Source organism: Stegodyphus dumicola, chromosome 12, assembly GCF_044657685.1.
Source record: "Stegodyphus dumicola isolate Sdum_Otavi_A_Nest chromosome 12, ASM4465768v1".
NCBI lineage: Eukaryota > Metazoa > Arthropoda > Arachnida > Araneae > Eresidae > Stegodyphus > Stegodyphus dumicola.
The window spans coordinates 68,998,677-69,011,731 of record NC_140779.1 but is presented as its reverse complement, the minus strand read 5'-3'; the positions used below and the strand labels follow the sequence as shown (position 1 = coordinate 69,011,731).

At 33.9% G+C, this 13,055-nt stretch overlaps 1 protein-coding gene across 1 annotated transcript in view; it reads left to right on the top strand.

Annotated features, from left to right (window-relative positions):
• The window catches only part of LOC118202432 (cubilin-like), a 212,861-nt gene that overhangs the window by 137,258 nt on the left and 62,548 nt on the right, over nt 1-13,055 (top strand). The window contains exon 19 of the mRNA XM_085806530.1: nt 6,666-6,914. Coding sequence (XP_085662656.1) covers nt 6,666-6,914 — 249 coding nt within the window. The remainder of the gene's footprint in view (nt 1-6,665; nt 6,915-13,055) is intronic.

Below are 13,055 nucleotides of genomic sequence, written 5' to 3'. Positions count from 1 at the left end.
GAATAAACAACTGCCTTTTCTTCTTCAATGGAAAATTATACTGCTGAAGATATACATAAATTGTTCTGAAAATGCGCTCAACGTTTTCATTTAAAGTACAAGTTAAAATAATTCCGATTTTCTTTGTATTTCAAAATTTATATTGATGTTTATTGTTTGTATCTAATACATAAAATTTCGCGCATTGTATCTACCAAGTTTAATTAAGAACAGAAAGGTGGTGATTGTTTGTAGCATTTACTACAGTATATAATACGGACAATACAGACATCAGTAAACTTTGAGAATAATGTCCTCCCCCTGGTGAGATGCACTGTTTGAGGCAATGTGGTAAGGGTTCCATAATGCGTCTCAACATGTCTAGTGGAATAGTGTCGAAGTAGAGTCATACTTGTATTTGTCTGTTCGAGCCAAATTGTATCGTGCAGTTGTCTTGCTCTCAATTCTGCCGATCTTCACTATTCCACCACAATACCCCAAGAGCATCTGTGAAACAATCTGTTTAAATGAAGGCTTCCTATCCCCAACTGCACCGGCCAGCGATCCCATGGTACATTAATTGCTTGACTTCTGTGTGGCTACGAATGTATGTATACCACACATGCAAGTGTGTATCCTGACAAGTTTGGAAGTAACCATAAACTATGCAATAAAACATATCCGATTGGTAGATACCTTTCAAGCAATTAATCATGTCGGACTTTAATGTTTCTTGATATTTGTTAATTAAAGAAGAGATAAGCCTACCATGATGAAAGGTTTTTGATAACGACAGCTCTCACTAATTGAAAAATCCACAAAACAGTTTCGTTCCCGGATAATGAATCGCATATAAATACATTAAATGCGATGATCATTTGTGAATGCACATGAATATAGTCACACCAAGTTTCTCTTACTATCCGTTTCATCAGGATCGCGTGTGAAAAATAGTCTGTGCGTAAAAGAAGGTAATGAGCAGAAAGCCGATAGGTAAAAACATTTTCTAGTATCATATTACAGCTGAAGAACTTTATGCCCTACTGATCAGAAATACGAGGAAGCAAAGAAGACAGTTTTTGGTGTTGAAAGAAGAATACAAAGTGTTAATGCGTACTGCAACTATTAAAACTTTCTAAATAAATGGCAATTAAACTGATTCTGCATTTCCATTGCGAAAAATTTTTTAATTAAAAATTGGTAAGAGGTTCACATCACAGCCAAGCATTATCATCCCAACGAGCTGAGATGAACAGAGTACAGGATCTGTTAACGCCAGTGCCATGCTTTGCTTCAGGAACATCTCAAAAAGAGGCAGACTCAGGTGTCCCCTAAAATAGCCTCCTTTTCATGATCTTTCTAAAATTAAAGGTAAATTCTAAGAAGGTTAAAAAGTCAAGCTATAAGAAGGTCAAGGTCTTCCGAGTCTATTGTCCTCAGTGGAAGACTGGAATGACTGAGACTAAATTGAACTTAAACATTCAAAGACTCTGAAATACATAATGTATGTAAATGTTTTTATAACTAATAAATTGTTAAATTATTGGAATTTGCAACAATGATGGCGTTTTTAATACTCTATGAAATTTCTTACAATTTTTAGCTACTTTGTAGGGTTTCCCTTATTTTGCATAACAAATTATTTTAAGCTTATCTAAACCTCTCATTCTCTTCTAAACCTCTCATTTTCCCCTCTCAATTCCTCGCCAGGATGCAAATTTAAAGTTAAATGAAGAGAAAGTATAAAAACAGACGAAACTCAAACTTTATATTCAGAGCGTGATTTCGCTAGCCAGTGCACGTTACTTATATTGTCCTTGCTGCTGTTACGTTGAATTGCTGATACGCCTTTTGGCCATTTAATAAGTCTATCGCCGTGTAGGTTTTTGAGTCAGCCTAGTTAGCTTTAAACTAAATTGTTACTCCAACACTACTACTTATCCTTGAATTTATTGTCAAATTATTCTTAAGTTCTCACCGCAAGTCGTCGGTATTGTGAGCACGAAATACGTGCATTTATGTTAAGAGTTTGAAGAATAATAAAAGGTTAGCTTTACTCTTCTTCTGTGTTGGTATTATTCACGTCTGTGCGAGAAGTCGCCAGGTTTCCTCTTAAAATCACATTAACTGTACAATGGCAAAAAAAAAAGGTTAGATCTTACAAGTGAAATGAAAGGTTCAGCAAAGATACCAAACTTAAAATAATTTGTTATGCAAACTACGGGAACCCTACAATTTTAGATTGGACTTGGGAGCGTATCAAAATTATTTAACCGGCTGAAAACAACGTCCCGCATAGCGGAACCATTGTGGAATAGATTACGTACGTTATGGGAGGCAATAATGCAACTTTGTAAATTATCTCCTCTAAGAGAATTATTGACCTCAATACCGGCTTTCCGTTCTGAGTTGAATTAATAATTAATCTGCAATGCGGTAAAGCACAAGCCCATGTTACTTCACACGTACAAAACCGGATACGCTGTCAGCAAGTTTGGCAACATGTCTAGGAATAAAACATATGAAGGAGTTCTTCAAGTATCCATTGTAAACAATCATCGGAAAAGACAGTAAGAAAGATTACCGAAGATTAGTTATCCAAACGTGTTAAGACTTATTTGAACAAAGTTGGCAAAGATTAGCGAAAGAGAATGAAAATGTCATACAGATGTTGAAAGAGAAATTTTTCGAAATCTTCATCTCATAGGATAGATGGAATCGTACAAGTTGTAGTCGCAAGAGGTGGAACGTATCAAGAAATTCCAAAATCATTAATTAATTCTTAAAAACTCCTAATATACTTTAAGAGAAATCATCATAAATTCTCCTTTGCCTCTCCTAAATCAATAAATTATTTCTTGAATATCTAAAACTTCTTGTAATCTTTATTCCTGCAATCTTACATTTTCTCTATCCTTTTATTCTAACTCCTTTTACCTCACTCTAGGGCGTCGAATGTCTCTGGCTTTCTCTTTTGCGAATTTGTTATTCGTCTTTGTTGTTTCTGAGCCTATAAATTGAGGTTCTAATTATAAATAAGTTAGCATTTCTTCCTTTTTTTTAAATCTTTTCTGTTCAATTATTATTTTATTTTATATTTAAAGGATTATTACATGATTAAATTATAAAAAAATATATACATTCCTTCTTCTCTTCGCTTTCTTTAAAAATATAATTTAAAGTCACTTACACATACTTATGAAAATCAATTTATATTTTCTTCAAATAAATAACGTAATGTTGTAGAATGTATGGCTATGTATTTAAATACAACATCCATTATTCGAGGTAATCCTATTCCATCTGCCTTCGGAAATCAAATATATCTATTGTAATTTTTCACTAAAATATCGATACATATATAAAATTCATTTTTTACAAGATACCAAATGCAGATGAAAATTCAGTTATAATTACGTTAGTTGCATTTAATTTAATTATTATGAACAGTAGAATAAAATTTGTTATTCTATAATACACTCTTAGACAAAAAAAAAAAAAAAAAAGCGACGCACCAAGGAGTTATCCGAATGGGACGAAAATCGGTAGAAGTGATGTACATGTAGAGAAAAACAATTGATTACAGTCTGAGAAAAATTGGATAATTTATTGAAGTGATAGAGTTTCACGAAGTGGAAAAGTCAGTAACGCGTTTGTCCACTTCTGGCCCTTATGCAAGCAGTTATTCGACTTAGCATTGATTGATAGAGGTTGCGGATGCCCTCCCGAGGGATATCGTGCCAAATTCTGTCCAACTGGCGCGTTAGATCGTCAACATCCCGAGCTGGTTGGAGGGCCCTGCCCATAATGCTCCAAACGTGCTCAATAGGAGAGAGATCCGGCGACCTTGCTGGCCAAGGTAATGTTCGGAAAGCACTAATGCAAGCAGTAGAAACATGTGCAGTGTGGGCGCGGGCATTATCTTGCTGAAATGTAAGCCCAGGGGGGCGTGACATGAAGGGCAACACAACAGGCCTTAGAACTTCGTCGACGTACCGCTGTGCTGTAACGTTGCGACGGATGACAACCAAAGGGGTCCTACTATGAAATGAAATGGCACCCCAGGCCATCACTCCTGGTTGTCGGTCTGTCTGCCGGAAGACAGTCAGGTTCGTATCACACTGCTGTCCGGGGCGTCTCCGGACTCGCCTTCGCTGGTCACCGGGGCTCAGTTCAAAGCGGGACTCATCACTGAAGACTATTCTACTCCAGTCAGTGACATTCCAAGTGCGAATGAACCCGACACCACTGCAAAGGGGCTTGACGTTGTACAGATGTCAATGGTAGTCGGCCCAAAGGGCGCCGTGAACTCACCCCCTTTCTGTGAGCCGTTTATAAATGGTCCTTGCGGTCATTGAAGCACTAGTTGCATGTACAATCGATGATAATGATGCATCTGGGGCTCTGACGATTGCTCGGTCTTCACATTCTGTCGTTTCTCCAGGCCTACCGCTTCCTTTTTGACGCTTTATGCGGCCATTGTTCACACATTCCTGCCAACATCGTCTAAATAGTGGCATCGCTCCTGCTCAAATGTCGAGCTATTCGCTGATAAGGCCAACCGGCTTCTTTGGTATTGAGTCCAACTACACGACCTCTCTCAAATTCTGACATCTGCGCACCTGTATGCGAGGCATATTTACTGTCTACCAGAGTACACAGAATGAAATTAATGAAGAATTAATGACCTGGGATCGTAATGTCTGCTCTTAAATATCCTACTAGTTGCGCAGATCAGATGCGCTGTAGCGACAACCGTTCATTCATTTGCAGCAAAAATGTAAAATTTTACATTTTCCGTCGAAACCTGTATACATATCAATTTGTGTCCAATTTGCTTTATATCTTCTTGGTCCGTCGTGGTGCGTCTTTTTTTTTTTTTTTTTTTTTTTTTTTTTTTTTTTTTTTGTCTAAGAGTGTATTTCAAATGCAGATAATAATTCCGTTACATTTAGCGCAGTTACAATTAAGATTAGTTATTACCAAATCTAAAAGCATACAATGAGAAATGCCTTAGGAAAATTTCTAATAGTAACAAATATACGTATCAAAACTGTTCCAAATGAAAAACCTAAATATTTATCTAAAATTGTTATTTCTTTAATTGCAACAAATATCGGCAGTATGTGTGCGAAAAACGCGTTTTCAGCTAATCTTACTATCTATTTCTATATGAACGATCTTTGCTTCGAAATGAGATTATTTCATTATCTTAGCATTACTGCTACAGGAGATGGAGCTTTGAATATAAAATAATCTATGTATAGTTCTACAAGTTTCCAAAATTTGCAGAAAAGCGGGTGTTTTGTAGTAGAACAACAGAAACTTTTTTTTTTTTTCATTTTGCTTACATCTACTGTATCAAATAACGTATTTGCATTACAGGTTAATTTAAATCTGTCATTTTCTTTACTTCTAGTTTAATGCATATTTCTTTATTTTGTACATCTGGGTCCAATGTGGTTCGTTAAATTAAAATAGAAATACATATTCCACTTGCTTGCTGAGAAGCTTTATATGGTCTTACAATTCAAATGCGTTTATATTATCCTAGCTTGTACACTGCGCAAAAAAAAAAGAGGCAGGTCTGTATCTCCCGTTGTACTGGGCCACATGAAAAACGCAATTTAAATTGACGAAATTCAAATTGCGTTTTTCATGTCTCGAAAGCGCGACTTAGGATATATATTAAATTCTAACATAGGCATTTTGAGACAAAATCGGACTTTTTCTGAAATGACATGCCAATGCCTTCCATATTTCAATTCTACGACTCAACTTATGCCTAAATATTAAATTTTGTAAAATTTGGTGCGAAATTTACAGAGAAATTCAAAAATTTATCTTGGCATATTTTTTCAGTTTTCGCCAAGAATAATTTACTTGGCGAACTTCTTAATTTATAGCAACCTATTTTTCTTTTCTTTTTTTTTTCAATGTAGACGAGTGGAAAAAAGTCATCGATCATACATTCTAACAATTTTTTCAAAATAATTTTTAATAAGTGCGTATTATCGTTTGGCGTTATTATCGCTCAAAAAAAGATGCCAAATTTCAAAACGCGAAAATATGTAAATTCATGTATATCCTTAGAAAAGTTTGAATAAAAAACTCTAATTTTTTGTAGGTGTGCCTAGAAATACATCTGCTTTAAGATGATGTTAAAAATTATATAGGTTATAATACAAAATGTTTTTCGAAAAATTTATAACAAATATTTAAAAATAAATCATAAAAAATGTGCGAATTAGATTTGGATTAAGCCTAAATTTCGAATTCTGGGAGAAGTCAAGTAAAAAAAACGAGATATTAGTAAATATATATCAAATTCAATTAACAATGAGGAGCTAAAATTTTGAGAGCTAATGTTTTAAGAACTACTCGTGCGACTTTTACAAATCTTGGCAGTTTGGCTTAGTTTGAGTCGTAGAATCGAAATATGGAAAAAATTGGCATGTCATTTCAGAAAAAAACCGATTTTGTGTCAAAATACCTATATTAGAACAATGCTATATATAAATCTAATAGATATTCCAAGTCACGCTATTGAGACATGAAAACCGCAATTTGAATTTCGTCAATCGGCCCAATAGAACGGGAGATATAGAACTGTCCCATTTTTTTTTTCCCCGCTGTGTACCATGGTTATTTTAAGGAATCCTATTAATGCATCTTTTTTATTTTAGATAAAACAATAGAAATTTGTGATCGAACATTCGATCGGGAATTCTTTGTTGTCCAGAGCCCAAATTTCCCTGACCCGTATCCTGCGAGCACCGAGTGCACCTATGTAATCCATAAGGCCAACCGGTACGTGTGTGGACTGCAACTAACCATGCTGGCCTTCGATGTCGAAAACGAAGCTTCCTGCTCCAAAGACTACTTACAAATTGGCGAAGATAAGATCTGTGGCCCTCTGCCGACGAGGACAGTTCGTAAGTCTGATTTGATTCATACGTCATTACAAATTTCTAACCTTCAATTTTTTTTTTTTTTAAATTCAATTAAGTTGTATATTCATTCACTTGTCTTTCGTACGTAAGTACTTGCGGCCGTGACGTAATTCTCAAGCTTTTCTTGAGGTCGTCAACTTTATATGCTCAAGATGTAGAAGGAACCTATTTTTATCCTTACATGCCTCTAGAAACATGATCATGACTATTTAAAATTACTTAATAGTTTTAGATTTTTATTACCTTTATTTATTTACGTTTCCAAAGGATGGATGCTTACTATTTAAGCATTCATTAGAAATTATGACCGATGCCACTAGTCATTTAGATCTCAAGTATTCGGAATGCGTAGAAATGAGACGGCAAATCTTAAAATTGTCTTCCTTTAATATTTTATCCGTCATTTTCTGTTTTCTATTTATTATTACAGAACTGTCGTTTCGTGTGTAAAGAACTATAAAGTCTTAAAAAGATCTTAAAACAATCCTTTTTATTAAATCAAAACTGGAACATAAATACATATCTTGTTGCTTGACAGTTCAGCTAACCCTTGTAGCAATGTAACTTAAAGTAACAGTCAATTTTAAAATTAAAACCAAGTTTAGTAACCCAAGGCTACACAATTAATTTAACGCAAAGTTGGCTCAAAACTTCTCTCCCCGGCGTAACAATTTAAACGTCGGCAACTATAATGCAAAGCTAAAGAAAGCATCTTACTTAGCTATTAGAAACCTAGTAACGTGGCCTCGAGAAGCAGAAACACGCTCTGTCTTACAATCCGAAAATCTCACCTTAAATACTCTCGAACTAATTTACATTTTGATTGGGGGCCCACCAGCGGCCGAGAGGTAACGTCGCTAAACACTGGTAGTTCGGTCCGAGGTTCGAATCCCGCGAACGGGCTGGCTGCGTGGGTGTTTTCGTGGTTTTCCCCATGTGTAACGTGTATACGAGCCAGTTTCCCTTAGAAAGTCCTCCACAAAGGCATCCCTCCCCCTTAGGCAGATAGCCCTAGTGAGCTTTGCCATAATTAAATATACACACACACATTTTGATTGGGAAACGGAAGGAGAAGTGATAGTAAAGATCTAAATCATAAAATAACTGGTTATTCAAAATAATAATGACATTACACTCTTCATTTGCAGATTTGTTTTCTGCTATCCGATGGTGTAAAGAATAAAATTATGAGGGTTTTATTTCGTTGGTTAAGCGAAGATATATGCGAAAAGACTTCGGTTTCAACAGACAATTCAAAAAATTCTAAAATTAAAATCTAAAGAAAAATCGCTTCTCCACATTGCATTGCCATTCACAAAGAGTGTGTGTACAAAGTTTGAGCTTGATAGCTTATCTGAAAATAGTTTTAAAAATCTTTGACAAACATATGTCCTTAAATCAAGAGGGAGCTAAATTAATGTTTATGAAAATGCATCTTCTCTCGAGAAACTGAAAACTGTTTTCAATTTTTTAAATGGTGTTTTGGCTATCAGAAGCTCCAGATAATTGAAATTCTATTGTATTTAAGAAAAGGAAGCCCCATTTTTCAGTTTTTAGTTCATGTTCCTTTCATTAAGCTAAGGATTCAATTGCTAGAGCAGGGAAGCTTAATTTAGTGCAACAGGTGACAAACTTTATCCTTCAGACAATGAACTGCAATCTAAAACGAGGAATGCTGTACGCACCTTTTCGGAGATAGTTTGGAGTAACGCCATATGTATACTATATTTAGCATTCTAAGTGAGTCCTTTTCATTTTTTACGGTATGCAGAAACTGGTGGCGTGATACTTTCAATGTTTGTGCGTCTTGGCTGAAATTTATGTGACGTAAATGTTACGTAAACGGTGAGTACGGCGTAGAAAATTAACACGTAAGAAAAATAAAACGGAAGTTTTTTTTAGTCCAAAGGGACTTTGTCCCTGGAAGGACTATTGTTTTCGTTTTGCGATTTTGCGTTGTTTCACTATAAATGTTGGTTCACTTTTCAGATTTTTTTCACCAAATATTAGAGTCCTGTGTTATACTTAAAGAAATTAAATAATAAAAAAGCTGCATAAATTGAAATTTGGAATTTGTTTTTATTATCGAGTTCTTTTTTGTAAAACTTTAACGAATTTTTGATTAACAAACTCAAGGATTTCAAAACGAACAATGGCAACAGTCTACGGGGGGGAATCTTTTTATCTCCAGCGCGCGGAACTGTATATCGGAAATCCTAAAGATATGCTCATTTAAAAATTATTTTGCGACATTGCTATTGAACTGAAATTTATGGTTTAAGTTCGTAGAACATGATATTTAATAAATAGAGGTAACACACAAAACGTTAAAAAAACGCCCCTTTGGGCGTAATTTAAAATCTGAAACTTTTTTTTTTCTTTCCTTCCAAGTTAAATCTACTCAAGAAGAAAATAAAAGTACTCTTAAAATACTCTTAAGATATGCTACGGAAGTAAAAAGGAATTTGTAATCACATCCATTCTTTCAACATCATTTTCAGTATAGCTGAAAATCACAAGATAAGCTTAAAAAATACAGTTTTTTCAATACCGAGTTGACCCCAAAACGACTTCCTCCCTTTAAACGCTTTTATGAAAATTATTCTTGTCTGACTTGCGTAATGTAACATTTGAAAAATTTATTAAGACGATTTATTCATTATCTATTAAATTTACATTGAAAGACAATATAGTAGTTATGAAAAACGTCGAAGGAAACCTGCACCAATGATTAAGTGTCAAATCAGTTTACAAATCTTCTAGGAACATTTTCAAGATTTTCAGACATCGGATCTTTTGATATTTGCATTGTTTTTACATGTGGATCAATACATTTTTTCTTATCACCGTGAGGACATGTTAAACTCAGTATGTTTATAATTAGTTCTAAGCAGATTTAGTGCGCTGACAGAACGAACTTGCAACTAGGATATATTTGCTGCAAGTCTCGTGCGCAAGCGATCTATTTAAATAAATGTGTAGCTATGTCTTGAATAATAAATTCTTTTCTTTATTACTGAATACAAGTCTTTATGCTGCTATAATTTTCAACAAAAGAACATCGTGGCAAGCATTTTTCTCTCGACCGTTTGGCACTGCTGTTTTTAACAGCTCGTTTTAGAAATACGATTTCATTTTCTATACCTTGGATTCCTGGAGTATTAATTCTTAAACAAGTAAACTTATTATAATTACTTAGCTTAAAACTACCTTAATAGTTAAAATGGAATCTAAAAACTAAGATTAGACTGCATTTAAAAAAAAAAAAAAAAAAAAACTTTTTAGATATTTTTTTAACTTTTTGAAACTTTAATAGTAACGTAAACTGTTATTATTAAAACTGTAATATTAAATTTTCAAATTGCATTATATTTTTATTTATCTAGTTATTCATTGGTTTTATTTTAAACTATGATGTCTTGACCACCAAATTATTTTTCTTCTAGAACGTTTTCATCATGCTTATATATATGAGGTCATCTTGTAATGCAAGCACTGTTCCCTATTAAAATAAAATCAAACACTCAGATTAATTTTACCTGCGAGATCAGTAGGAGGAAGAATAATATGTGCGTGTGTGAATAACATTTGTTATTATTATTCTTACTGATAATAATATTATCCTAATTTTATTATTAGTTCAAAGGGGCAATTTGCCTGAAGGACTATTAGTTTCGTTTTGGCATTTTGTGTCGATTCACTTTCTGTGTTGTTTCACTTTTCAAATTGTTGCCACCAAATATTATTGCCCTGTATTATATTTAAAGAAATTAAATAATGAAGAATCTCCATAAATGCATGTATGGTTCTCGCATTGTGATAAAACAACGGTACCTAAAGCCATGAAATTTTGAATAACGTAATCTTTCACCGAATGTGGGCATTTGATAGCCCTAATTTGGAATTTGTTTTATTATCGATTTCCTATTTTGTAAAGCATTAACGAATTTTTGATTAGCAAACTCAAGGATTTCAAAGCGAGCAATTGCAACGTTGTTCAGAACCTTTTTTATCTCCAGCGCGCGGAACTGTATATCGGAAATTCTAAATATATGCTGATTTTAAAGTTATTTTACAATATTGCTGTTAAACTGAATTTAAGTGCGAGGAACATGATATTTAATAAATAAAGGTAACACAGAAAACGTTAAAAAAACGCTCCTTTGAATGTAATTTAAAATTTGAAGTCTTTTAGATTTTTTTAATTAATAATAATTTCCTTGCTGATAATAATTTCCTTCTTGATCAATAATCATTAAAATCTTCATATTGAAAAATAAGAAACTGTCAAAATTGCATGAGCACGAATTTATCAGATTTTGCATTATTAAAAATTCACATTAAATTATAAAACATAAAATACTGCAATTATCACATTAAAGAAATCTAAACACGTTCCAGGGCTACAAATAACTTGCTCTATATATATAGCAGAGAATTATTTCAGCTGCCGTTGAAAATCATCTTAAAACCCATGATCTCATACTTTCGAACGCAGGTTATTTCTTGATTATTCTGCACTTAAAACTCGCTATAACCTTTAAGTTCCTTACAGAATTAAACCGCGCTTAAAAGGAGTTTTGCTGATTGCATTTATCCAGCGAAGAAATGTGATTGCAACAGTCATTGTAATATAAGTAACAGAATTATGTTGGTTTTGTGAACTAACACAGTAAAACCACTCAGGTTCTCAGCTCGAATTCAAGCAGCCGTACGATAAATAAGAGACACGAAAACTCGGCATTCTCAGATATCTTCCGTAGCATCTTAGCACAATAAATCAATGCCGAGTGCATTAAACCATGATCTATTCCTAAATAATTGCATTTTGAAATATTTTTGTGCAACATTTTTTATTTCACCTTTGTTTCTCTCAAATTTTGCATTCCGCCAATCTCCCTCTTCCCTCACACACAAAATGATGTCTAGAACCGTTTTTTTTTTTTTTTTTTTTCATAATTTTTGTTCTAAGTATATATAATATATACTTAAGATAAAAAGCAATCTATTCGGGAATAAATCATCTTCGTCACTAGCATGATTGACATTTAAGCTCTTTAATGTCTACAAATACCAATTTAAAATTCATTCTTCAAACGCTTCGGACACGAATTACCTTTTTCAATTAATGCGATGAGGAAAAGGTCGGTTATAAAACATTCATAATTTTCTACTTAAAAGCTTAAAATATACAAGCTTTGAAACATTAAATGTATTTACAACATTTCGGTTTTCAATTCAGTGCCAAGTTATGAAGTACTTTGCTATTTTTTAACTTTACTTTTTCCAACGACAGAGCAGCTGTTAGTGCAATGCTATGTTATAATATTATGTTGAAATAATAATGCACTAGCTTTACTGTTATTTGTGTTTTATTATCTCTTAGTGATTGACAGTCTTAGCTCCATGATGTTTCTTTCACTGTGTTCCGATATGCAATGCAAATATTGGATACTTTCCTTTAAAAAGTATCCCAAAACAAAACATTCCTTCCTTTTTCCATATAAGCCATTAAGTGATTTGTCTAAATAAATTTATCTCAGGAGTCTTTAGAAAGTGCTTGAGAAAAGCATCAAAGCAAAGCACGCAAGGACTCCCTGTCTGAGGGAATGATGACTTTATGCAGAACTGTCAAAGCAACACTGCCTCGTAAATACGTTATACGTGGGGAAAATGACGAAAATCCCTTACAAATGTTTGCCGGGACTTGAACCGGAATCAAATTACCAGCGTTCAGAGGTCTTATCTATCCACCCCCAGATGGGCTCTTGTTAGGATAAAAACCTTAAATGCTTTATCATAACGAATAAAGCAAACTAGTTATCTTCAAATAATATATGCATTACCTGTAACGTTTATGTAGAAATCTTCTGTTACTTACTTTTGCAACATACATTTTAATCTCCTCCTCATTAGAAAAGTCTGTAGATATCTTACCATTTTTCGCGTTGCCTTACATTTACGGTGCCCATTCGCCGTACGCTCCTTACGCTATCACGTCATGATCTGACAACTTATCGGTTTTACGAGCTTTTGCCACGACTAGTTATTTTTCTTTCAAATTACAACAGTACCTTATTCATGAAATCAGTGAGCGATTTCAAAACAACGTATCTATTTTTA